General features: G+C 39.2%; 1 protein-coding gene and 1 non-coding gene across 2 annotated transcripts in view; one reads left to right on the top strand and one right to left on the bottom strand.

The window, feature by feature from the left end:
- Positions 1-5,623: 5,623 nt before the first annotated feature.
- Positions 5,624-25,702, top strand: part of LOC122407543 (uncharacterized) — a 28,471-nt gene continuing 8,392 nt past the window's right edge. The window contains exons 1-12 of the mRNA XM_043413837.1: positions 5,624-5,899; positions 9,972-10,139; positions 10,905-11,029; positions 12,205-12,442; positions 12,736-12,852; positions 13,877-14,112; positions 15,125-15,334; positions 16,830-17,043; positions 18,956-19,230; positions 20,949-21,276; positions 21,360-21,845; positions 24,488-24,618. Of these exons, the coding sequence (XP_043269772.1) occupies positions 9,995-10,139; positions 10,905-11,029; positions 12,205-12,442; positions 12,736-12,852; positions 13,877-14,112; positions 15,125-15,334; positions 16,830-17,043; positions 18,956-19,230; positions 20,949-21,276; positions 21,360-21,845; positions 24,488-24,618 (2,505 nt within the window). The 5' untranslated portion in view covers positions 5,624-5,899; positions 9,972-9,994. The remainder of the gene's footprint in view (positions 5,900-9,971; positions 10,140-10,904; positions 11,030-12,204; positions 12,443-12,735; positions 12,853-13,876; positions 14,113-15,124; positions 15,335-16,829; positions 17,044-18,955; positions 19,231-20,948; positions 21,277-21,359; positions 21,846-24,487; positions 24,619-25,702) is intronic.
- TRNAE-UUC (transfer RNA glutamic acid (anticodon UUC)) lies at positions 10,247-10,318 on the bottom strand. Its single transcript has one exon. It is a non-coding gene; the product is annotated as a tRNA-Glu (tRNA).

The following is a 25,702-nucleotide window of genomic DNA, read 5'->3' as shown; positions in this document are numbered from 1 at the left end:
AATCCTCGGAAATGTTCCAGGATGAAAATCTGTCCCCGCAGCTTATGCACACGCATGCTACGGGTTTTTGTATGTGTCATTGTGTGTGCTATAAAGAAGTTCCCCTCTTTTCTCACCGTGCGAATGACGAGAGGAACTCATGTCGAAGGCAGCACAATAATGTGTGCGTGTAAGAAGCGTGGAAGGACAATGCATTGCGGGCCGATGCTATTCTCGCAGACATCGCGCACATCCGAGTTGAGGGGAGGGGAGAACTGGCACGCGACCAACGTCACCTGCCCGAGTGTAATACGTACGTGAAGCCGGTACACACAGCAGAGTATAACGAGAAGAAAGACACAAGGAGGAGGGATCCTGGATTCTTATATCGATTTTCTCGAGCAACTACACGCAGCTGCACCCCATCGTCACGCTATGGGGGCTGCTTATCGGAGCGAGTCGTCTTCAAGTCATTACGGTATCCTCGGCGAGAGACATATGGCAAGAACGTTGAGATTCTTACCTTTGCTTGACATTAAATTTGCTCGTTCAACTCTTTACACGCTCTACGTGAGAAAATTGTGGAAGCGTTAACCGTCCGGTGCGATGAGGATGTACGATTTTACGAACGAGCCAGCTCTCAGGATACCAAATCATCATTTTCTCTTTTCGAAATCGTTTTCTAATTTACTGAATCCAATTCGAACTGGAAAACGACTAGAGAAACGCGTCTGCCCCCATTTTCAAACGCTTATCGTACACCTGCGACCTTGTACGGCCTTACGAAGCAGCCTTAACATCTAATGGCTCTGGAGAATTCCAGGTACACATGAGGTGACCAGCTTGAAGACGCGTGCCGTTTTCCCACGTTTGTTGGTAGAAGGGCCTTTTATCTCGCATGCGTCTGGCGCAATCCAACATCATTCTTCGCGAAGGATCTCACCCTTCGGTGCTCGTGATGGTAGCCCCGTTCTCTGTACCGGTCCGCCACGAGGATTTCACCGAGTCCCTTTGCCTACGTTCTTCGCACCCTCCTGCTTGGCCTGGGCCAAGATTCGGGACCCCACGACGCAGCCATCCACGTCATTCCAGGTGACGTGTGCCTCGAGTGACGTCACAACCATGTGCAGAGGACTCCCGCAGAGGGGGGCAGCGACAAATATTGGCGGGAAAGACGTGTGACGTAAGAAGGAGCTTCGATGAGCTCCCCATCAGGAAGAACTCGAAGTTCCTTCCTCCCATTGGTACACGCGTACCTCCACACGGACACCGGGCCAAAAGTATTGGACGCGATGATTTCTCTGCTTCCAGTTCCCGCTCCTCCGGTCCCTCGATTCATAATTTCGCATACAACGCTCCAAAGACTGCCCCCAAGAGCCGTGAGAGCCACGACGACGAGAAACAAGCGCAGATGTAAAGTCTTATTGTACTTTTACTAGCGGATCTCACGATCGCGTGCAGATCCAGAAACAGCTGAGATTTCAATTGTTCCTCGCGGAGCTACAGCACTGCGCAATGAATTATCGAGGGGCCCGTTTTCCGTGGGGCCACTTCCAACACGTGTGCTATGGGAACTTTTCAATTTTTCTTTTTGTCATTTATCGCTTACACAAAAAAGATACAAAAAGTGCAGTCGTCTTGGGATCGAAACGCTAGATCATCCGGAGATCGGTTCACACGTGCCGGACATGAGTTCTGCACACGCGCCTCCCTGAATCCGTAGATGGAGCTTGACTCGCGATCCAACTCATTTCAATAATGTGTCTTCGATATTGGAACATCAGAAAACTCGAGGGAAAACTCCGCAAAATTTTGAACCCGAGTGACATCGAAGCAAAGAAAATAGACAAATTTTGTGCTAAAATCTTATTTTCAAGATAATTCATTTTACTGTGGATGATTCAATGGAATAATAGATGAGAAAAGCTGTGAAGCGATGTAATGAAATTTATGCGGAACTCATTTCCACCTGAGCCCTTCCGAGCCTGCAGACATCCTCGGGAATGTCAATAGGACAATTGCACGAGCGCGCTTCTGTGTGTTAATTAAAACAAAATTACGCCTCAGTGTCGGCAACGCTCGTCCCATCGTGCGGGCAGAGAAGACTCGTTCGACCATGAGAAATATAAACGTGAAGTTGGGTTAAGGTAGCCAGACTAACCCAGGTGGCTGCGTTTTAACGCGCGACATGTGTCTGATTGCCGTGTTATATTTGTGGGAACGCGGGCTCTCATTCCGATAAAGCGTGCACCGCTATAGACGCTTCGCATCCGTCAATCAAGGGGTCAAACACTCCCATTATATTCGTAAAGTCGGTGAAAAACTTTTGCGGTCGTCAACGGTCTTTGAGCTCATAAGTTGCGAGTATCCAGGAAACCCTGTGATTATTGTAATTCGGCAAGGATGAGAAAAAAAACTGTACTCGTTATGACGAAAACCGTTGAATTAAAATTCCGGTGAGCTTCGAGATTCAGAGATCACTAAATTTTAGGATAAACAAAAATACTGTTCCGGTCAGTTGTGACACGTTTGCACAATGCTATGTTGTGCAATACTTTTGTGTTTATTCTGGATGAAAGTTCGATGTAATTAGAAACTGAGAAATTGAGAAAAAAAGAAAAAGTACACTAAAAAGTTTGTATTTCACTGATTCAGGGTCTTTATTAACTAATTTATAATTGTTTATTATTTAACTATAAAACTGGAAAATATAACAATAATAGTAAATATAAAATATCAAACTATAAAATATTAACTATAAAGTTGACTGATTAACTATTTATTCGATGGTATATTTTTTTTAATTCTCTTCCAATTGTGCTGACGATTCATTCAGTCCGACAACGAGAACGATGAATTACGAATAAAAGAATAATTTCTATGAATTATTTGCAATACGGTAAACTAAATAGTACACTTGAAAGGAAAACGAGTGACGTTTTGCTAAAACTGGATATCAAAAATGTCACAATATGTACTTTGCTCACGTCGTATCGTTGTACAACGAAATAATAATAAAAAAAAAGTGTGAGTGCACATTTCTTCATATTGTCGTATGTTGGACCACCGTGAGAATAGCGATGAGTTATCAGCATAATTCCCATGGATGCTTCAACACCTGGCAGAGAGCATACCTGAAACTTGAAAAGTTTTGTCCTCGCAAAGGTGCTCCGACGCGTTGTGGGTCGAAGGCAGAATATTCCTTCAATGAGGCAATATTTTTGCCATAATAACGTCCGGTGCGAGGCACTGACACATATGGTAACTCCCTTCGCTCATTGTGACAGATGCCTTTACCAATATTTCTCTATTAAAAGTGTATTATTTTTCACTCGGTTGTGCAATCTTTATCAACGATCAAAATTCGTTCGGTAATTCAACTGAAACGAAAAAAAAAAAATCCTTATTACATTCCTTTTTCATCTCATCGATCGGATATTTATTGACGGATGTGACAGCCTCGATCCGATATCGGTAAAATCAAGTCCATTGATACACGCATCTTCGAGTGTTCAAGTACAAAATTTTGTATCAATTTTTTCTTATAAAAAAATGAGGGGATTCGTAAACGAGGAAGTCAAGCGACGTTAATTGAAATGCAGCTGAATACCACAAATCGCTAAATAATTATATGATACTCGGTATTGTGGGCTGTTTAGAAAACCACAGAAATCCAAATCCATTTGGACTATTTCCTTTCTTCCAATAACTTCGATCAAACAGCTGCTGCTACTGATACAACGACTTTTCGTTTGACATTCAGACACATGCACAATTACTCGATCAATCAGACATGATTTCTATTATAAACAATAATTACATTGAATTTTCGAATATAATTTGATGAATGTATAGGATAAAGGAACAGACAGAAATAATTGAGCATTGGATTAATATTGTACACTAAAATTAATAGAAGATCAACAATTCTCGATTGCTCCATGAAATATTTATTGATTAACAAAATTGAATCCAATGAGTTTATTATTTGTAGCTCATTAATAGACGATTTTAGTTTTTTATTAATTTTAATTTGAAAACAACTTCTTATTTCTCACAACTCAGAAACCGTTCGATTATAATTGACGTGTGCTCTGACCTTTGGCCCTGTGGAGTGTAGCGACGAACCAGCGCCACAATGCGAGAACCAGTGAACCCTCGTTTTAGAGGATATCAGCATTAATTTCGGCACCTCCCTAAATCGACGCTCGGTACACGTCCTTAAGAGTCGTGTCGGTATAAAAGATACTTTACTATTGCAACCAGAGCTCACAAACTGCATCAGCTCGGCCGGTAATGATTCATCATTCGATAATTTTGCTTAAATCAACCATTTTCACTGATTAAATTGAAGGAATCAAAACTTGGGATGCATTTTTATTCTTCATTTCGAATCAATTTACATTGCGCTTGCCTAGTTTTTGTAGAAATTTGTTTTATCGACCGTAGATCAGCGGAGCGCTTACCGCGAATCGGTAATGCAGAATTCGTTCGTCGATTAATTCCTGCGGATCCCTGTTTCATCAACGGCTGATAAAAAAAATCATGGCTCGCGCAATGAAGAAGCAGTGCATAATTATTTAAAGCACTTTGTACAAATGCACAGATATTTAAAAGAAAATCGATAACATTTGGCATCCCCGAGTTGCGTTCACTGATGCAAAATAGAGTGACACTTGCCGATGAAAAGTAACGGTAATAGTTCGCGAAATCGCTACAATCAATGGCGTTCTACGAACGCAAGAGTTCTTAAGATTTCCGGAAAGACAAAACCTCAAGGGTTCCGCTCTCGAACTCTCGCCGTGAGTGCATACATGCAAAAACGACTTTGCAAACTCTGTCTGTGTCTTGAATCTCCCTCCGCATTGAAATCTCGCTCACATGACACGAAGTTTATGTAAAAAAATATTTTAAAAAATGTCTGATTGAAAAAAAATCTGTATACATTCTTTTTTGCTTAAAACTCTTCATTTTTTATTTATTTATTTATTTTTATTTATTATTATGAACCAATCGTTTGTGGTACTAACCTCGGAACGTCCTAGTCGCAGGATCTTACAATCGATAGTGAAAAAAAACATCGATGGGCCATTCGAGCATACGAACGCAAGGTGAATGAGAGAACGTGTATTTCTCTTTGTGTCGATGCTCGACATAGCGAAACCTAGTAGCCTTACGTATGTATTCCATGGGCGCACCCATAGTACCGGAAGTCGATTTACAACAATCGGAATCGGAAGTGAGTCGAACAGCGGGACGATGCTCGAGGACCGTGCACATGCATTGTCACGAGACGTACGCGCATTACCACTAGCGAATGAAAAACTTTTGTCCCTCAAGGTTTTGTCAGCTAATAATTACAACAGGACAGTAGTTTTTCTCATCTAACTATTCTCCTCTTCGTTCGAATGGCTGTGTATGCCTGTGTTACGTTTCTATGTATGTGCAGGAGAGTGTGGAAATTATGTTTCGACATTGCTCCATAAAATACCAAATGATTCAGTGTACATCGCTGTTCCGTTCGCGCGCGTTTGTTAACATTTTCAACTTTCGCATCGCTGCTACTTTTATCTTTGAAAAAGGTGAATTTTTTCAACGAATTTTGGCTTTTGTTGCTGCTAGCCTAACTTCACGGTATCGAAATTCATACTTTTTTGGGCTTTTGTCCAACATTCGGAGTGCTTTTGACCTACATTTTAATACGCCTGGGACAACTGTACACAAAATCCTAAAGGAGTCATAAAAAGACTCCAGCTTTTTTGACAAGTTTTTTATTCAAAGTTTTTTACGTTCCCATTAGTTCGTGCTGTAATATTGACTGTTGGGCGAAAAAAATCGGATTCTTTATGCCAACGTTTCTGTGACAGTGTGAACAATGGATTGCAAATCTTTGGTTTGATAAAATTTGTCGTTTTCTGAGGTGAGTTCTGTTTTATAATGTTTATTTTAATCATGGCATATTCAGTTTTCATTGTAGCCTCTTAAGGAGGAACATCAGCTCGAAAAAAATGGTGATAGCTCAATGAAACTTTTAGAATACATTTTTGAATATATTTTCTATAGCCTCTCCAATTTTTAATCCATTTCATGCACAGCCATTTTTTAGTAAATAATTTCCAAACTTTAAATAATTAACACCTACGCATACGAAATAATTCCACTAGACTCATCTTTCCATAATCAAAAACAAATAAAACATGACGATAGATTAGAAAAAAGTACTACTTCACAGTTTGAAGAACATATGTGAAAAATTCGAGGTCGTTTTATTCTGCAATTTTTTTATAATCCAGATAAATATTCCACCTAAAAATGACGTATTTTTGCAGGTTAATCTCATATAAAGAAAGCAAACAAGATTTACATAACCTAGATAACTTAGATAAAAACAATCAAATTTGTATTAACATAACCTCACTTTACGTGAAGCTGACGTCCCTCCTTAAATTTGAGCATTTAGGGCAGCGTCAGAAAAAAAATAAATGAAAAAAGTAATGGAAAAAGTGATGTCAGGATAAAAAAAGAGTTCAACGAAAGATAAAAAATGGGATTTAATTATGTGCATATTTATAAATTAATTCGTTTCAACCGGAACGTTAAAAGTCTGCACGAAATGAGTTTTTTCTTGTAGAAAAAAAAACGGATAAAAATGTAAAAATGTCACTTGGATTGGAAGTGGGAGGGATGAATTTCTCTATTTAAATGAAGATAAAAGGAAAGTGACGATTTTCTCGTTGAATTTGCACATGTCCTTGTGCCAGGGACACGTATTCGTGGAATGTCCGCAGGAGGATTCCACGGACGTGGATTCCATCAACATACCGACTCGCCACTCACTGCACAGGCCTTGACTTTCATCGAATCATGGCTATAATCGCAGGGCTAAATATTTGAAAAATGTTTTATGATGAAAAATATTTTTTATTCTTTATTTCAACAGCACTGCAGAAACACCGAGTAAAAAAACGAATGAGGATGAAGGCTGCGTTCAGAAGAATGTATAAAATCGCGTAATCCCGGTAAAATTAATCCTCTCTTCCCTGGTAAAGAGTTTAGTAGTACAAGAGGGAAAAAAAATCAGAATAAGGGAAGCCAGTGAGCTGAGAGAAGGAGAAAATTGAACGTAAAAAAAGGTGTCATTAGTATGGGGGCGATTAAATGGCAGGATTACCGGTCTCTCAATGTGATCCTGCGGGACTGCTGCGAGCCGGAAAAATGGAGGCAAAGCGAATACCAGAAATTAAGCGAAAGAGAAATAGAAATATACGAAGAGGGAGGAAACGCGGTGAATGGAAGTGAGAAAGCGAGATTTAAATACGTAAGAGCAGCACGAAGCTCGATCGCGACTATCGGTGGTTACTTTATTTTGATTTAATGTTGCTTGAATACTGCATTTCATGGATAGAACATTCTTACACGAAGTATCCCCCGCTAATCATTTAAATAATCGTGTCTCTAGAGAAACTTCCTGTATTAAACTGCTCAATTGATCAAGCATGAAATCTTTCACGACAAAAATTAATAATTGGAATTCAGTCCTCTTTTTCGGTTCCCCGTAACACAGTATTTTTATCAATATACAAATCGATACGAGAAATATGTTTACTAGGGTGCTTAAAAAAAAATCGATTTTTTTTTTCGTGGGCCGAAGAGGGATGTTAGTACATATAAAAAAAGTGACTTTCCCAAACTTTGAGATTAAAAAAAAAATATTTAGCGGTCCCACAAACGATTTTTCTATGTTTTTTCCTATTTTGAGGAAAATCATCATGGAAAAAGTCTTAAAAAGTCATGAAACGTTATGTAAACATAAAATGCACTTTCTTTGTTGAATAAGTGAAATATTGTGAACATAAAATACATTGAAATAATGCGCTGAACATCAGTATACTACACAATTTCATTGCAAAATTATGTTATATGTTTTTTAGGGTGCTTCAAAAAAAATCGATTTTTTTTTTTCGTGGGCCGAAGAGGGATGTTAGTACATATAAAAAAAGTGACTTTCCCAAACTTTGAGATTAAAAAAAAAATATTTAGCGGTCCCACAAACGATTTTTCTATGTTTTTTCCTATTTTGAGGAAAATCGTCATGGAAAAAGTCTTAAAAAGTCATGAAACGTTATGCAAACATAAAATGCACTTTCTTTGTTGAATAAGTGAAATATTGTGAGCATAAAATACATTGGAATAATGCGCTGAACATGTGTATTCCAGTATACTACGCAAATTCATTGCAAAATTATGTTATATGTTTTTTGAATATTTAGTTCGGAAATAATTTTTCTCTGCGCTGAATATGAAGCATATTTTTCCCATGTTTTTTGCGAAGCCCCTAGCTCATGTAGCTGTTGAGCTTCGTCCTTGTCGTGGTCACAGTAGCTCTGTTTATATTGCTTCACGATCTACAATGTAACAAGTACAAGTGCACTAGTACGAACAAAAATGTCATACGAACAGAAAAGTCATTTGAGGGACCGTTTAATTAATGATTTTTTTTTCAACACAAAGGTAAAGTTTCATGTATTCAAGGGAGAAGTGCATTTTATGTTTGCATAACGATTTATGATTTTTTTCATGACGTTTGTCCCCAAAACAGGAAAAAAAATACAAAAGTCGTTTGAGGGACCGTTATATATTTTTCAAAAGATCTGAAAATTTGAGTAAGTCATTTTTTTTACATATACTAACACCCCTCTTCGGCCCACGAAAAAAAAAAAATATCGATTTTTTTTGAAGCACCCTAATGTTTACTGTTTGTTCTCACATAAAAAAAAGGAAAAAAAAGAGCTAAAATAATGACCCAGTATCCAGTTGGAATGATTCCCTGTGTTAGAAAAATGGCATGCGTCCTGCTCATATTAACGCGAACAATCGCTCGAGATAACAGATTTATTTGGTCAGGTCCTGGCGATGGACTATAGTCTTTGAGTTCAATCAATTAATCAGAATAGATTTGATTGCTGCGTCTGTGGCTCTGGGCCAACGAATTCGTTCGCATTCTCTTTTTCGCTCGCTCACTCTCTCCTTTACTCTTTTCGAATTTGCAACGCTTTTCATTCATGCATGTACCACTGAAATTTATATATGCCAGTCGCGGTGGCCTGTTGTTCGTTTTAGTTCTCGCGCCATTCTCTGTTTCCTTGTGATATTGGTGCTCTCCGGTGATTGAGCGTATTTGCTTCACTTCTACATTTCATACGGATGAAATCCGAATGCGCGATATTTCACTTTTCATACGCTCAGCTAATGGATTTTCCAGTTGAGTTTTAATGAAAAGTCTGACCAGATTGAAACGGACTCAACCCTCACGGCGAACACCAACGCAATCAAGAACGTTTTGCGTGTTTACGATCGTGAGAAAATCCCTTTTGTCGATGTCCTCACAGCATCCTCCTATGGCAAATTATACAGATGGAAGATCGGAGCTCGAGTGAGCGATCTCACTGGTGCGAGAGGAATGGAGTTATACGAAGGGTAAAAAGGGGTGGAAGCTCAGCAATACCAACACGAAATGCGAAACGACTGGTCATTCTGCCAGCAGTATTAATTATGCACTCTTATTTAATATTCATCTCGCTGGCGAGCGCGGAGCGAAAAAGTCATTTTCATAATGAAATAACTCGACTTATTTGAACACCTGGAAAATCAACGGCGTCAAAAAAATTCTCATTTAAATCTCTGCTTTGGTTCGAACTTTACTGCAAAACAGTAATTCATTTTGTTGTAATGAATTTGCTCCACTGCATCGGAGAGCACCGTTATTATGAGCTTCCGCACAATTGTCGAGTGACAATTATTGTAATATTGAATTTTTAGTCAACGATTTTTTTTCGCGAATGCAGAATCGAAAATCTTTTAATGACAAATTTAATGTCTTTGATGTCTGTAAGAGAATAAAATTCTCAGTAAAATGTTGGAGGACACTCATAATTTTCTTTCATTTTAGTGTGCTTATTACCATATATTATTCGACGTTTACATGGGCGCAGAACGACATCTGGGAAATACGAAAATGGGCTGCGCACCGAGTGGAGGATCGGGCAAAAGCGACGGCGCCCGGCTGATGGCAACCAAGCTCACATTCACGAAAGAACAACTTGAGAATCTCAACGGATTCTTCCGTCAGACAATCGAGCATGAATCGAACCAAAATAGTGGTACATTGATCGAAATTTCATAATCAACATTTCACTCTACTTACATTCATTTCTCACTTTAACGGTTTTTTCATGTGAATATTAAAATGGAAAAAAAAAAAAAATATTTCCCATACCGGGAATCGAACCCGAGCCTCCTGGGTGAAAGCCAGGTATCCTAGCCACTAGACCATATGGGATTGGTGAATGCAAAATGCCTGTGAAGCTATTTAAACGTTATTTAAACCTCCATATTTCATAATAATCATTCTTTGTGCGAAAAAACAATATCAAATCAAAGTTAAATTTCGTGAATAAAAATAAGTAAGTGGATCGATAATAATTTTTTTCTTCAGTAGTAAAAATATGGGAAAATCATCGACTGTTAATTAAATTTATGCATTTTTATTGAAAAAATTAAACTTTGTTATTATCGAAATTTTAAAAACGGGAATGAGACATTTTCGATTTTTTTTGCAGTCATTAGTTCATGAGAAATAAAAAAAAAAACATTTTCGTTTCACTTTGGGCGATGCTGTAAAAACTCTAGATTAATATTTAGAGACCCCATGAAATAACAAACAACATTTGAATGATACATTTGTTAATAGAAATTATAGAATCATTTGAACGCATGAATCAAACGTTAAATTGTTCAATCGTTCGAATAAATCGTGAATCGTTATATAATTGGATATCGACGTTTGACAAAAAATCTCTTTTCTAAGAAGGGAAATAAATGGAGTTTCACTAACGAACGTTCAATTACGCTCTTCTCTACAACAGATACGAATCGCATTGAAGCGAGTGTCGAGAAATTGGTCCAACGTCTCGTTTCGGGGGTGGGGAATTTAGATCGACGATTTTCCACAATGTTTGTCGTTTCTCTGAATGAGCGACGCCGAGTGAAGGTACGAAAACGAAGAATCCTTTAATTCGTGCTGAGATTAAATAAAAATAATGGAATAACAATGTCTGCTTGTACATGGAGCATGATCGTGCATAAATATACAGTATTATTTCTTTATTTATATGTACATTTTAAGGAGAAAAAAATGATTTGTAAACTGCCTCCATAATTAAGCTTGCTAAGTGTTTAAAATGAATTTTTCTTAAATTTTATTATTAATTTGGCACGAAAGATCACGTTTCTTCGAAAAACTCAGTATCTCGATAAAAGTTATTTCATATCGATGATTTGAAAAAGCGATTACTCGAAGGGATAGCTGATTCTGACATTCGGTAATAAAACTCAATTCAGTTCAATCGTTTCTCAAAATGCGATCTTTTCTCTCTCTCGCTTACTCTTCCTTAAGGTTGTTCAATAGAAAAACCGGATTTCTTAGAGAAATTTTGAAAAAAATATATCTCGCGCAGGTAAATATAGCGAATCGATTTTTACAAAATGTAGTTCTCCCGTATAATTTTTTACATATTGCAAGTTGAAGTTCATGGTCTCTCCATGCGAACACATGGCAATCGTCAAACAAATAATGTGTATCGAAATAACTCGAGAACGGTTCTTACGATTTTCATTTTAAAAAATCACACTATTGGAGTATCCTCTGAAGAAAAAATTAAAAAATAAAAAACATGATCTACCGTCTAGTTTTTGAGAAAAAAAATTATCTTTATAAAAATCGTATGAGAATTTGAGTGGGAGAATTTCAAGGTTCGCGACGTGGCAACGCTGTCGCGTGAGACAAACCGTGATTATAACTATACTTTAGGACGCTGCGCTCGTCTCGTATATGTGCATACGGCACGAAGATGTATTCTAACAGAGGCGTTACGCAAAAGAAAAAATATAAAAATTCCAAAATCACGAGGAATTATGAAGTTTTAGTAAAATATCGCAATAATCGTATTTTTTTTTACTTATCATTAACGATAATTTGAATGATTTTCGGAAGATATTTTACAACGAATAATCTGCACACACGAAGGGGACTGCATCTTATTTTTTATAGGGCACTTAGCTATCAAACTACCTTAAATATCTTCTTGAAAATGTTGATTCTTGGGCTCAGCACAAAAGCTTTTCACGTATTTACACTTTAAACAATGTATAATATTTCGATTATAGCAACTTAAGTTCGAGTATCTCTTACGCATCGATGCTCTTTCGACTCCCGGGATTTATTCCGAGTGCGAGAGTGCCGCGAACGTTGAGGAAGATTCGAGTTTGCCAGGATTTGCGCGACTTCGTATACGCAGCTCCGAGGCTGAGACGTGGGCCGAGTTCCTCGGTCCCGGTGGAAAACTGCGACGAGATCTCGTGAGAGCTAAACTCGTGAATCTATTGGCAGCTGTTACCAAACAAGGTGAGAAAACTCGTGCTTCTCAGCCAAACCCCGGTACAGAAGAATCTTATCCTTTATTTCAAAAAGTACGAAGGATTTTCGTGTACGAACGATTCTCTTATTATCCAGGAATTATCGTCGTACGGAGAATCATTTGAAGCTAGAAAACTTAGTAAAATTACAGCTGTTCAAATTTTCTGAAAATAAAAACACGAAAATCACGACGATAAAATCGTGTTTACTCCTTAAGAGTAAAAGTACAATTGTGTTTGAGCCTTCATCAAAGTTGGTGTACTTTTGAATGGAATTTACAGAACTGTCAAAAGAAGCTGAAGAAGGTTTTTGTCAAGCCCCTGGTCAAATCGTGGATGCTGAAGTTTTAGACAAAATACTGAAGCAGCCCGACCACTGCAGAATATTTTTCGGTTCTGGTAAGGAACAAAAAATAAAGCGAGGAGCGTTTTAATTAGATTTTCCCTCGTTTTCCCTTCGCCCCATCCCCCAAACCGACTCTTCTTCCATCCGCGACAATCGTTGCATTATGCAGACTGATATTCGGGCCCCTTTTGCCACGCCGTGTAACCAAAAGACCAAAAGGTAGACTCGTGCCCAGGTAACTCAATATAGTTTGCCAGGGGAGCGTTCTATAAATCAGCAGCGTAGAGAACGGCTTGAAGTTGCTTAATTATAACTGACGGAGATTTAAAATAACGAGCGCGGCGAAAATAAGCGGACAGCGTACTCGTTGCCTGACTACAGGCGAAAAAATATCAAGAAAGAAAAGTACGCGTTGGTGCGCCTCTGCGTGTGACGACATCAAGGGACTACCAAAGCGAACCAACAAATTTTTAGTCACCTCGAAGCCCTCGAAGCTTGCTGTACCCCTCCAAAAGCATTAAAAATCGTAAAATCCTTAAAAATATGGAAAAATTCAGTTTTTCGTCTTGCACTTTTATTGCAACTTAAATATCGATGAAAATTGAGTTTCATTCTCTTTCCGGCACGACGGTTTGTTTCTCCGCGTCGAAAAATAACAAAAATAAATAGTCATGAACGAAAATTCGTTTTCAGCGCTTTTCACTTATTTTTAGAGTGCTCTGCCCTCATTCTTTTTTCATTCGGCACATCCTGATACATCAAACTTTATTCTAATATCGAAAATCGTCGTGCATAAAGAGACGGCTCAAAAAAACTTGCGAGAGTTTCATCATTTTCACTCCAAAACCTCAATCGATGGGAACTGCGGAAGATGAAATCGTTTTTTTTCGGTTTACGAACTTTTGTCCTTTTTCCAAATGCTCGAGTCAGTTACCAAACACAGAATACCCCTCTCATCCATGAAATCAAGCAAAATTGAATGATTCTAGCCAAATTTTGATGTGACTGTTCCCAAAGTCGGTCAAACAAAAAAATATTGATTTTTTGTGACGATTCATTTGTCATTATAACGCGAAGATACGACCGAAGAAAAAATGGAAGGCAAAGATCATCGCGTTGCCCTGGTCGAGGACGCGAGTGGCATACTCTTGAGGATAGGAATGGACGATGTTTCGAGCAGTACGAGTCATGACGTTGAAGTGAGGCTTTTAATTGGCGCAGGGGTTGCTTCGTGGTCAACACTAGCCGATTATCCACGCAGAGTGCCACTTCATCACTGTGACGCGCTCATTCACTACACAGCTGCGCAGAGTGTAAGTTCCGAGTGATATTTTAGTGTGACCCATCCAGGCAATTATAAATAAAGAAGGTCAATTATGCAGTAGCAAATTAGAACACAAAATGCAATAATGAAAATGGTGTTAATACAAGGAACGAAAAAATACTTTAGATTCGGACGAATTTGAGGGAGTGCACATGAAAATAGTATTTTTACCATTTTTACGTAGCTATGAAAATTGCGCCGAATGGAAGTCTAATTACGGTAGGAATTACGATCGTCGTGGGTCCGCTGTAATTATTTTTTTCGTTTTTTTCGAACTTTCTCGCAACCAACTATTTGATTGTCGTACAGAAACGGCAAAGTAAACGGCCAACAGTCGTTTGGGTTCGTTCGTCAGTTGGGTGTGTTCAAAGAGCGCGAATGAAGGAGAGAAAACATTTTTTTCCAGCTATTTACGAAAGTACAGGGAAAAGAATGGAGAGGTGAAGGTAGCGAGGGATGGGAAAAAAGAATGAGTGGAAAAGCCGGGAAGTTCAATGAGAGGGTAGGGAAGAAGAGAGTGAGAGGGGGGGGGGGGCAAATTGAGACAGGGAGAGGGAAAACAGCGGAGAACCAGACTGGTGAATTCCCAAGCGATAGTGGCAAGAAAAAAGGCGAGCAGCCGGAAAAAAGCGTAGAAAAAGCTTCGCGGATCTCACGAAATTGTTCCTTTGACAGCGTCAAAGCAAAATCGTCCCAGCCAACTAATCGATATTAGCTAGAGCAGCAGAGAAAAGTAGTAGTTTTATCCTGTGGCAGAGACTACCGCAAATCGCACACACGACTCTCTGCGGGCACTTAGCTCTTTTTCTTCTCCATCCGCCTCTTTTTTTTACGTCTTCTCTTTAACCCGGTGAGATTTTTTGTCCCCGTGTGTTTTCCCAGCTCTGGAACTCCTCGATTTACTCGTGAATGTGAGGAAAAAAAGAAAAATAAAATAAAATTTGCCACCCCGAACATCGCTCTGTCGAGAGGTTTGATTTTTTTCCTTCAACTCCCAACAGGGCATGTACGCCGTCACCGTTGGACCGCATCCCGGTGCTCGTTGCGATGATCGTGCCACTCTCTGGAGACTTCGGGTTCCCGCTGCCGAGACCATCATGACTCGGCATTATTCCGAGGAGAGCGTACCCGCTCTCTCGAGATCCGTTCTCATGGAGATTATCGAACAGCTACGCGGACGACGAACACTCAACGTGCCCATGAAACAGAAGGTAAAATTGCTGTCATTTGACCCTTCAGGGATGAATAACTTGCTCAGCGAATCAGCACTATTTCCTCAATTAAGTGTTTTACACGATCCTATGCCCGGAAAGTCTGACCGATAAATTAACCCTCCGTGCATACTTGCCGTCTCTAATAACCGAGGTGAAGTCTCAGTCCTAATTTCAACACCAGATCTCGTGAAAATTCTTTGCCTCCCTTGTGATATGTCAATATATTTCAAATACAAACAGTTCTGTCTTTCAAATCATTGGTACTTCGAAATGATCGTTATTTTGACAAAACTCTCGAAATGTTGGGACGATTTTTCCTTAAAATAGCTAATTTTTTATTTTACATTCAATATAACATTCATAAAATGTGAGAAATAATAAAACGAAACGTTTTTATTTTTGGGAAAAAGCTTTGGAGGCGTTAAAAATCGAAAATTTATTGGAAGCATGAAATTGTTCAGTTGAAAGACGGATGTGAAGCGATTGCAGAATATCTTGAAACGAACTGAATTTTTCCTCGTGGTCAAAACAAGCGAGTATTTTTTTTTTTTTTTTTTTTTTATTTTTATTTTTTAATCATTTCCGATTGTGTCATTTTTTCGATGTTCTTTACGAAACCGACGACCTATGAGATTTTTGGGTCGTTATACGGAGAAGCTCACACTTCTAGGGTTGATTTTGTTGCAACTATAATAACGATTGTTCAAGGTTTCATCGGGTTTAAAAAAAAAAAAAAATTGTGGGGAGAAAATAGCCTCTGGGCGAGTACAACATATTTTCACGTTTTCAAATCGATATTGACGTTTAACTTTGTAAAATATTTTCTTTTATCTAAGAACGCGAATGTCTTTGAAATTTCGAGTGGAAATCGACGGAACTTCCGGTAAAGTTTCCGACTCTCGGTTCCTCACTCTTCATTCTCCATCCTCGTTTCCTTTCTCTTTTACTACACACCTAATACAAACCCAAAACGAGCTTTTCGATTAAATCTCGCGTCGTTTCTGCCCCCCGCCGTCTGCTAGAGGACTAATTTCTTCGAGCTACATCGAATCCACATTCTCAGGAATCTTCTCCAACTGTTTACAAAGTTTTTGAAAACACGATCTCTCTTTCACTCATAGCTCCTCGCGCTGAAACTTTCAAGTCCTCGACTATCTTTTCCGAGATGAAAATTCTTCGCTCGCTTATCATCTGCCCCGTTTGGACCTTTGATTTCAAACTTAATTAACGAGACCGATTGAACAAAATTAATTAAGCTGGACGACCGCGTCTTGCACAAACTTTTTCATTGTTGGCGAATAAATTTAGTCATTGTAAATATACCAAGACACGTCTTTGCTGATAAGAGGAAGTCAAAGTTTCGCCAAAGAATCAATTGAGTCGCAGTTTTTCGAAAACATTTAAAAACAAGTTTCACACGAAAAGGTACAAGAGCACTTTTTTCTACTTAAAAAAAATTGTTTTTCGTCTATTTTATTTCGTATTTCCACAGGATTGTTTGAGAGTCGTGTCACGTCACATCGTCGAAACGATACATTGGTGGTCGTTGGAAAGAGCAGGTCCTGATCCACTGAGGAGCTGGTCGCCTGATACTTTATCTCGACACGTTTTACTGGCACTTGACGAGTTGGTCACGGCTCTCAAATGTCAGAATCTTCGGTGCTACTTTTATCCCCGTTGCAACGTCATGCTACAGTGTGCTAGAGGTAATATTTGCCTCTTCCGGTCACGGACAGCATGGGAATGGTGGAAAGGAACATCAGAATTCCGAAATAATCAACGAAAACCGTTAAAAAAATCACAAGTTTTCAATTCAACAAGAAATATTGATTTTTCCCTAGCGTTCCGTCACAGCTCTCCTTCGGTACTTCGGCAACTCAATTTTTCGTTCCCCCTTGAAAAATCCTACTGCTTTACATAATTGCAAAACAAAAAGTAAAATTCAATTTAATCGACGTTCTGGTTGTACACATTTGTCATTCAAGCGAATATGTACGTTGTTTGTTTTATCGAGGAGGGAAGACGCGCGTTTTAGAGCGAGAGAGGGACAGGAAGAAAGCTAATGAGTCAGGAGAAACTTAGTTCGTACAAGTTTCGAGTGAATAAGACTGACAGCCGGAGTGGCTGGATGGAGTTTTGGAGACGAGTGCAGACTTTGTGAGAAGGATACTCGCCGGTGAACACACCGTCTCAAGTCTGCGTTGAATGATTCAACGAATTCGATGGACGTGGAGGTGTCCCAGCGAAAATCCGGTGAACCTCTTCGATAGAATTTTTCGAATGCGGACGATTCATAATCGCCAAAACATTTTATATTTACGACACGAGAAATGTTCGCCCTCGAGGCTTGCCACGAATTTGGATAAAATACCGTACGAGTGCAGTAATTATAACGCTTCACGGGTCCTTTGGGAGCGCATTCGTAGGTATTTGTATTAAACGTTAACGTCCGAGGGCAAACGTTCAGTATATCCTTTCGGTGATAAATAGAATGTTGCTCTGGAGAGACATTTGGAGAATCGCAGAGAGATTTTAAGCCAAAGGGATGAGGAGAGACGAAACGAGATCCGCCGGTATTTCTCCAACCCACCGTTCCTATCTCTCCATTTTCTCGTCGACGTAACCACGCTCGAAATGACAAATCTCAGTGCTTTTCATACCAATTAGCTACAGCCCCGTCGCATTGCATAAACACATGTAATTCTTTGGACACAAGTATCGCTGGAATGCATAGGAAGCACAAAAAACAAATTCCATTGGTCCAGTTGATGGATCAAAGTACTACGGATTTGTTCTTGATGTTAAGTGTCGACTGTTTGAAAATTTTTGCTTTGCTCATCATTGCATCAATGAGCGTGAATTTCCTGCAGTCAGCCTCCTTCATAAAATTTCATTTTCCTCGTCTATAGTCCCTACTTCCCGACGCAGCCGTAGCTGTATCTCCAAATTAATCGGTGACGCGGAAGTATCGTTTAATTTCCACCTCGCTGGTCACTCGTCGATTTCACTCGTTTCGATACTCGTTACCGTCATTTTCAATCTATTCTTTTATGCGTAATATCTGTATCGATACAACGAGGCTAAACGGCTTTGGTCGAGCGGTGCCTCAGTTTAACGCAAACGAGCCTTCCTGGACTTTTGTTCTTGTCCATAAAAAAACATAAAACCTGGAGCAGTTTTGCGTACGTGTTAATATTACGTTACTTTTTTACGGCCCGGGAGCGCGATCCCATTTTTTACTTTTCTTTTGCTCCTTTATGAAATCGTCTAGTCGATGGTACACGTGTCGTACCGTGCTTGCAATTTAATCGACTAACTTCTATCGTTCGATACACATCCGCGACGGCGACGACGAATCAAATTATCGGGTAAACCGTTAATCAAATGCCTCGCGACCCCACCTCCCTCGAATGTCAAATTGCCTTGTGTCTCGAGTGCTGAGCTGACAGATCGCTTGTTATTGATCCAGCAATGAGCAATAAACAAAGATAATGAAACTGAAAAAACTTGCTGGAAAACAAAAAGAAGCTTGTCAAAGTCTCACGAAAATTGTCACAATTCTTTCCAACCTCAAACATCATTGGAACGTGAAAAAACGTAATAAATTTTCATTCCCAGGTGGCTTCTTACATCACGAAGATTCCTACGTTTCGGATGCTCGACTTTTAGAATCGTATCTCACTGCCCTCCATCGTTTCTCTACGACCTTAATCCCGGTTGGGCTCAGACCGAGTGACGTCCTTGAGAATGAACTTATCACCCGGTGGAGACGCGTAATGACGTCACTGCCAAGAGGAACCATGAGTGGCCATTATGGTTACAGCACGAGACAGTTGGACTACATTAGCATAATCGTCAAAGAAGTTTTGCGACTCAAAGACAACACGCTTCAGGTGAGTAGAGAATTAAGGGGTTTACCTTAATCAGAATTTTCAAAAAATCGATCTTTTTATTGCATTTTTCGAAAGTATACATATTTCAAAGTATCATAGTCAAATTTTATAAAGATCTGAGCAGTCTAAGTGTACTTTTGAGCAACATTTACTTGGCTGTCTGAGCGCACTGATACGCACCGCCCCTGCCTTTGTTTAAGGAGTTTCGGTACAAAAGTCTAAATATTAAGAAATTGATCAAACTTGGTGATAATGTTGTTCAACATCAAGTGCAAAAACACAATTTTTTTCAAAATTTTCTTCTACTTAGTTATCGAGTAATTACGCATTAAAGCAGATTTCTTATGCCCGGAATGTATACCTATACATATGAAAACGCTATGCTTATACACGTGAACTTTAGTGATCAATTACCCGAAAACTGTGTAGAAGAAAAATCTTAAAAAATTTGTATTGCCAAATTTGGCACTAAAGAATATGTTCACCAAATTTTATAAAATTCTAAACTTTTTGAAATTTTTTATGTTTTTAGCATGGTTTAGCATGGCAACATTGTATTGCCTGTACCGAAACTCCTTAAACGCGTTTTTCTCAAAATTACGTTTTCGGACGGCTCGTTGATCAAATCTCCGAAACTATTTAACCGAACCTTGCCAAAATTTTACCACGTGTTCTTCATGACTATGGCTGTAGCGCATATCATACGAATTTTGAAATTTTTAGTGGAACTATTTTTTTTTGCAAAAAACGTGTTTTTTTTTGTATTTTTTGGAAAAATGGCCACTATTTCGTCGTATTTAAAAAAATCAAAAATCGTATAAAATGCGCTATACTCATTTACCTATTGAATCGAAAACCATTTTTATTTCTCCAATCATCCATTCCAGATATTTTATCAAGAACACAAAACCATCTTTTTTCTGGACCCCATTTTTCTGTACGAAAACTGAGTAAAATAAATATAAATTTTTTTTTGTGTGTTCTAAGAGTCTATTTTTTAGGCCTAACACTTTTTATGTCCATATTTATAATTTATACCAGCCAAAAAAATTCGTGAAAATAGTCTTTTTCTGCCCGTCTAATTAGGGTAGATAGAAACGTTTGATAAATGTTAGTTTTGTGATTATTCCCAGAGCAATGTCACCAATGGACTCTCATCATTGAGCTTTTGTTTCGCTCGGAAAAAAGTGCAGAAAATATTCGAGAGCAGTGGCTCAGTTCTAGGTTTAGAAACTTGGGCTTTCTATCTTAAATTCGGTAACTTGCCAATTCTCTGATTCTTTTTTTCACTTCGCGAAGACTCGAAAGTGGGGCTGGGTTGAAAGTTTCTTGCGAAAAATACTCAGTCGCATTGTAAATTACGAGGTACCAAACGGCCCGGATTTCAACCTCACACCAAGGCTGAGCTTCTTTTTATTTTCGGTAATTTACGATTCTCACTTTCATTCCCATTCGTGAACATTGAACCATTTGAAGTTACAGCTTTGAGGTAAAGTTTCTGGAGTAATAGGGTTTCCTTAATCGATCGAAAAAACGCCACTAATCTATGGATACAAATGGTCAGGTGGGAAAGTATTTATGTTCTTATACGGGGCTTCTTGACCCTCTTTTCTTTCGTATATCTATATATTATTCTGAATAAAAAAGCAATGAGAAAAACATGAGCTTGCTGTTATCCAACGAGTAATTTACTTCCTTTTGGCACTTTTGTCTTTCAGGCTCGTTTCGACGAATGTTCTTTCTTGAGTTTTCCAACATCTTCGCAAACTTCCGAGCCAGCCGAAAATCTCTTATATCTGCTAACCCTCGTATTGAAACAAGCGAGAGACCAAATTTACGCAATGACCGATCGTCGCAAGCGCAAACGCCAACGTCTCGCTTCCCTCAAGGATCGTGGTAAATCGCGGTATCACGAAGGATCCGCTTATTTTGAGAGATCAGTGGATGTTCTTCTTGATGTAGTTCGACATGACAGAGAAACAGCTTATTTGGATCTCGAGAGCGACCTTATTATGACAAAGACCCTGCTGAGATGGCTCTACTTCGGTAATCCGTGATCGTTAATCAGAAATTTGGGTGTTTTTTTTTTCAAATTTGATATTTATGTGAGTATTGTTCTGGCTCATCAGCGATGGAAAACGACTTGAAGATTTTGGGTCCAATATTGCGTCCATATCTGGGGAATCTATTCAACGCATCCCACGAGAACGCCTGGCACGTCGAGTCCTGTCGTAAAAGAAGAGAGATTTACAACTCGGAGATGCGCTCATTAGCGCTCTTTTGCAAACTCGTTACAGCCCAAGAAACGTCTCCGGCTGATGGGATCGTCGAGTCTTTATCCAAGGGCTGGAATTGGGCGGAACATGTGACCCGCATGATCGAACGCTCCAACGATGGCCTCAGGCTTGTTTTTCTAACGCCCCACAAGATCCTAAAGTACAATTTGACGTTTGCCAACAACAAAGGACTCAGCGCATTCTCGACGTGGAGCAAGGCGAGAAACATCGGAAACGCGACGAGGCGAGCTATCATTGCGAGAACCAACATCATTACGGCAACCGATCGATTGCCCAACTGGAATGAGGGAACAGCGAGTGCTGAGAAGCTGAATAAAGGTAAGATGAACAGGAGAGAGAAGGGAAGGGAACAGACTTATTTCCCAAGCCCGCCATGTTCATTGAACCATGCAGAGAATCACCCCCAGGCTGCAAACAGATCTGTACAGAACAATTTACCTTGTATCGTGCAAGGTGTTGTATATAAACGATTTAACTCTCCGCTATGGTCTCAGGATAATCTGCAACAATTTGCGGATATTCTGTATTATCCCCACAGCAGTTGCCTTCCCAGTCGTTGCTTTCGGGTTAACTTGTTCACGAACCCCAAGGAGACAGCATTATAGAGATCAGATATGGTAACCTGTGTTATGAGAAGACCAACTAATGCTGAATCCAATGATATAGAAGTACCGAACTACGATTAGGTATCTCGAACTGTTTATCACGTTTATGAATACCGAAATTACTGTCGTACCCTCATGAAGGAGATTTTACTTGTAAAATGAATGATGAGTTCATGCGACAAGTCTTGAATTAACGCTCCATTGATTTTGCGATCGAGCTCCTTAAGGACTTGCGAAACGATAATTACTGGAAAATCTTGGATAGCATGAGTGCATGAAATGTGTTTGAATCATCTCGAATGCTTCCCTCGAAATTATTAAACAGAAGAAAAATTATATTTCGACGACTTGTGTTTTTGTTTCAACATTCATTTCATTTACATTTTATATTATTGTTTGAATTTTGCAAGAATTTATTCGTTTATAAATCACAATAACAGTGGAAAAATTGTTTGTCCTTATACATATCAAATACTGCTCATGAAACTGTACATGCGGAAAAAATCTTCCATCGCCTGACCAACGCTTAAAGTGCAAGTAACGCAACCGTTAACGGGTTAATGGACTGAATTCATCATGATAGAACGTCCGGAACATTAAACCTTTTTCTACCGGATGATATGAATTCCTCTTCAAATTTCAACCATGCAGCATTTTATCTAGAATTTCTAGAAAAAAAATGAAAAAACAACGTACCGATAGTTTGGAAGGACCTTTTTCAAATTTCGTGGTCTATTTAGCTTAGGATATGATACTCAAAAGTTATGTCCAGCTATACCAAAAGATACGCGATTTTCTATGGTCTTTCACGCTCGCACGAACGCACGAAACGGCTTGTAAACTAAATTCGATATTTTTAGGTTGGTACTGTGTGTCAATATAACATAACGTCGAATCAACAAGTCAAAATAACATTGGTAAAAATAACACAGCACCAATATAACATATATGCTAAAAATGAGGTGATGTCAAAATACCATTATAATTTTATCACCACGATTGATATCATCATGATCTATAGGTCTATTTTCGTGACATTTTTCCTCGATCTCCCTCATACACTTATTACATGCTGTTATCGCTCGTTGTTATTTTTGTATTTTTTTATTTTCGTTCAATGTTATTTCTGCTGTGTGTTGTTTTTGTCCTATATTATTTCTGTCGTGTATTACTTTTGTATGTTATTTTGTTTCGAGCTGTTTTGACGTTATGTCATATTGACGACGTATCATTTTTACGATAAAATAGTCAACACCATGCAGGGCTACACATGATCGATCCGATGTGAAGTAGGACTTGTGGATAGAATCCAATATGAGGTTACTGAGTTTTTGTGACACTTTATAGATACTTGTCTATTTGTCTCTAAGAAAGTTTTCAGATCTACGTATACTGTCCGCAGATGAATCTGATAATTAGGAAATCCTCCAGCGGCCAGAAAATTGGTAAATTGATTGGGCAAAGTTGCGTCACAGGAGATGGACGTAGACGCCAGGTGAGGGGGTACTGTACACGAGAAAATAACTTTTGGTAGGGCGCAAACGATAAACTTCGAAGTCAATGGATTAATTAGAATCGGGTCAGAAACCCTGACCCCATACAGTCTTAAGGGGCTTGAAGTCCTCTACTGGCTTCACCAACTACGTAATCTCATGTCTCCATCCTCCTTCCCTTCTCTCGCTCTCTCTCTCTGTCTCTCTTTTCTATTTCGTCACTTTTTGCAAAGTCTCCATCTTTTTTTTCTCGTCGCCTTACTCTAACATTATTCACTGCTACATCAAGCACAAACTTTTTGTCCTCGTCTTAATTACGTCTTGACAAGGCACGTTCTTTTGACGTCCCTAAAACGAACTTAGACTATCAGCTCACTACATGGTTTTCACGTTAGACCCTCGGCTCCTTGACAAACGACTTTTTCTTTCAAGCAGCCCCAATGGAATATCCACGTTCAGTCAGATCGAGATATATCCGACTCATTGACGACTCCTTCGTCATCCAAACAGACACAAAGTCATTGTATTCAATTTAGAATCCTTCGGGAACATTCTTTCTTATTTTCCAACAAATTCATCAACTCTATGTGAAAAATGGTGCAGATATTACATCGAGTTCTTTTTTTAACAAATTCGAGTAATTTTTCACATATATTTTGTGATCTAAACACGTCTGTTGTTATCAAGAAAAAAGTACACATTAATTACACGATGCTTAATACCAGCTCGTCAAACTTGACTGCAGTGTAAAATTTATATTTGAACGGAATGACGTTTGTGTTGGGCGTGTCTCTTTGCTTCTTGCAGTCGATCCGTGTTAGACTGACGAACCGCAGTTAATCAAAGTTCTCTCTGTGATTAGGTATTGCAAGTCATGTCGAGCTAAGGGACGCAAGCCCCTTGACGTACGTCGTCTCCATGAGCCGCCGACGAGGACGACAACGAGGTCCAGGTGGCCTAATACCAGCTCTAGTTGCGCTCAACAAGTTTAGGGTGAGTTAATCTCGTGTTTCATACCAAGTATTTCGATTTCTCCACCCTCGTTCATCAATTTCAAAACAAAAGTCTTCATCGACATGGGGGTTGATGAAATATGGCGGATTGGCTGATATCCGGAGGATTAAGAGCTAATATGACGAATGATCCTGGTGAAGATTCAAACTTTCATCAGGATTAATCGTTGGAAATCAGTTATTGAGCCATCAACGAGCGGGATTTAAACTTTTGCGGACTCCCAATACCTTGGAGGTTGATGAACTCGCGTTTCCGTGGCTAAAAGGTTCATTCACTCGTATCAGTGAACCGAAATGAACTTCAGCTTTTACATCAACTTCTAACCACAGTAGTGGCTAGAAGACTCTTGATAGGGTCAAACATCTGGACTGGATGTTGATGAGCTTTTCCATGACCTCACACTTTCAGACGAAAACGTCTTTCATTGCGGCTACAATTCAGTTTCTCTTAACGAAAACCTGTTAGGAAGTGGAGCTTTCTTGCCTCAAAAATCCAGATTTAGAGATACGAAGCATCTGTTTTCAGGAGTCTAATTCCGGTAGTTGATTTTTCGGATTATCAGATTCAGATCAGTGGCATTGTAGCTTCGTGGGCGGACGGAAAAGATAGCACTTTTCGTCGAAGCTCACGGTAGATCCATACTGATGTGGTGATAAGGATTCCAACGAGCCAGCAAGGTTGCCCCTGTTATTTGAGACCCTACACAACTTCTCCTCGAAACCGCTTGCTGGAGCGAGAACAAATCCACTCTCGCGCCGGCTGAAATGCTGATCCTGAAACTTACAGTAACATAAACGAAAGAGAGGCTACACAAGCAGCGCGAAACTCTCCCTCGTTTATTGCCCGAAGAAAGGGTGAAATCACGTAAATTTAGCAGAAAAAGGGTAAAGTTGAACTTCTACTTTTCCCTGAATCGTAAGTGCTCCTGCGAAACCGTGGGAGCCACGTTACGAAAATACTGTCAAGAATTGTATGGAGAACGTAGGGATCCAATTTTAGATGTGACAAACGATAATGTCGTGATTCCGTTATTTGATTTCCGAGTCGTTGAATGCATAAATTA

Source organism: Venturia canescens, chromosome 3 (assembly GCF_019457755.1).
Source record: "Venturia canescens isolate UGA chromosome 3, ASM1945775v1, whole genome shotgun sequence".
Taxonomy (NCBI): Eukaryota; Metazoa; Arthropoda; class Insecta; order Hymenoptera; family Ichneumonidae; genus Venturia; species Venturia canescens.
Note: the sequence above shows the minus strand (reverse complement) of the source record. Positions and strands in the feature narration are given on the sequence as shown.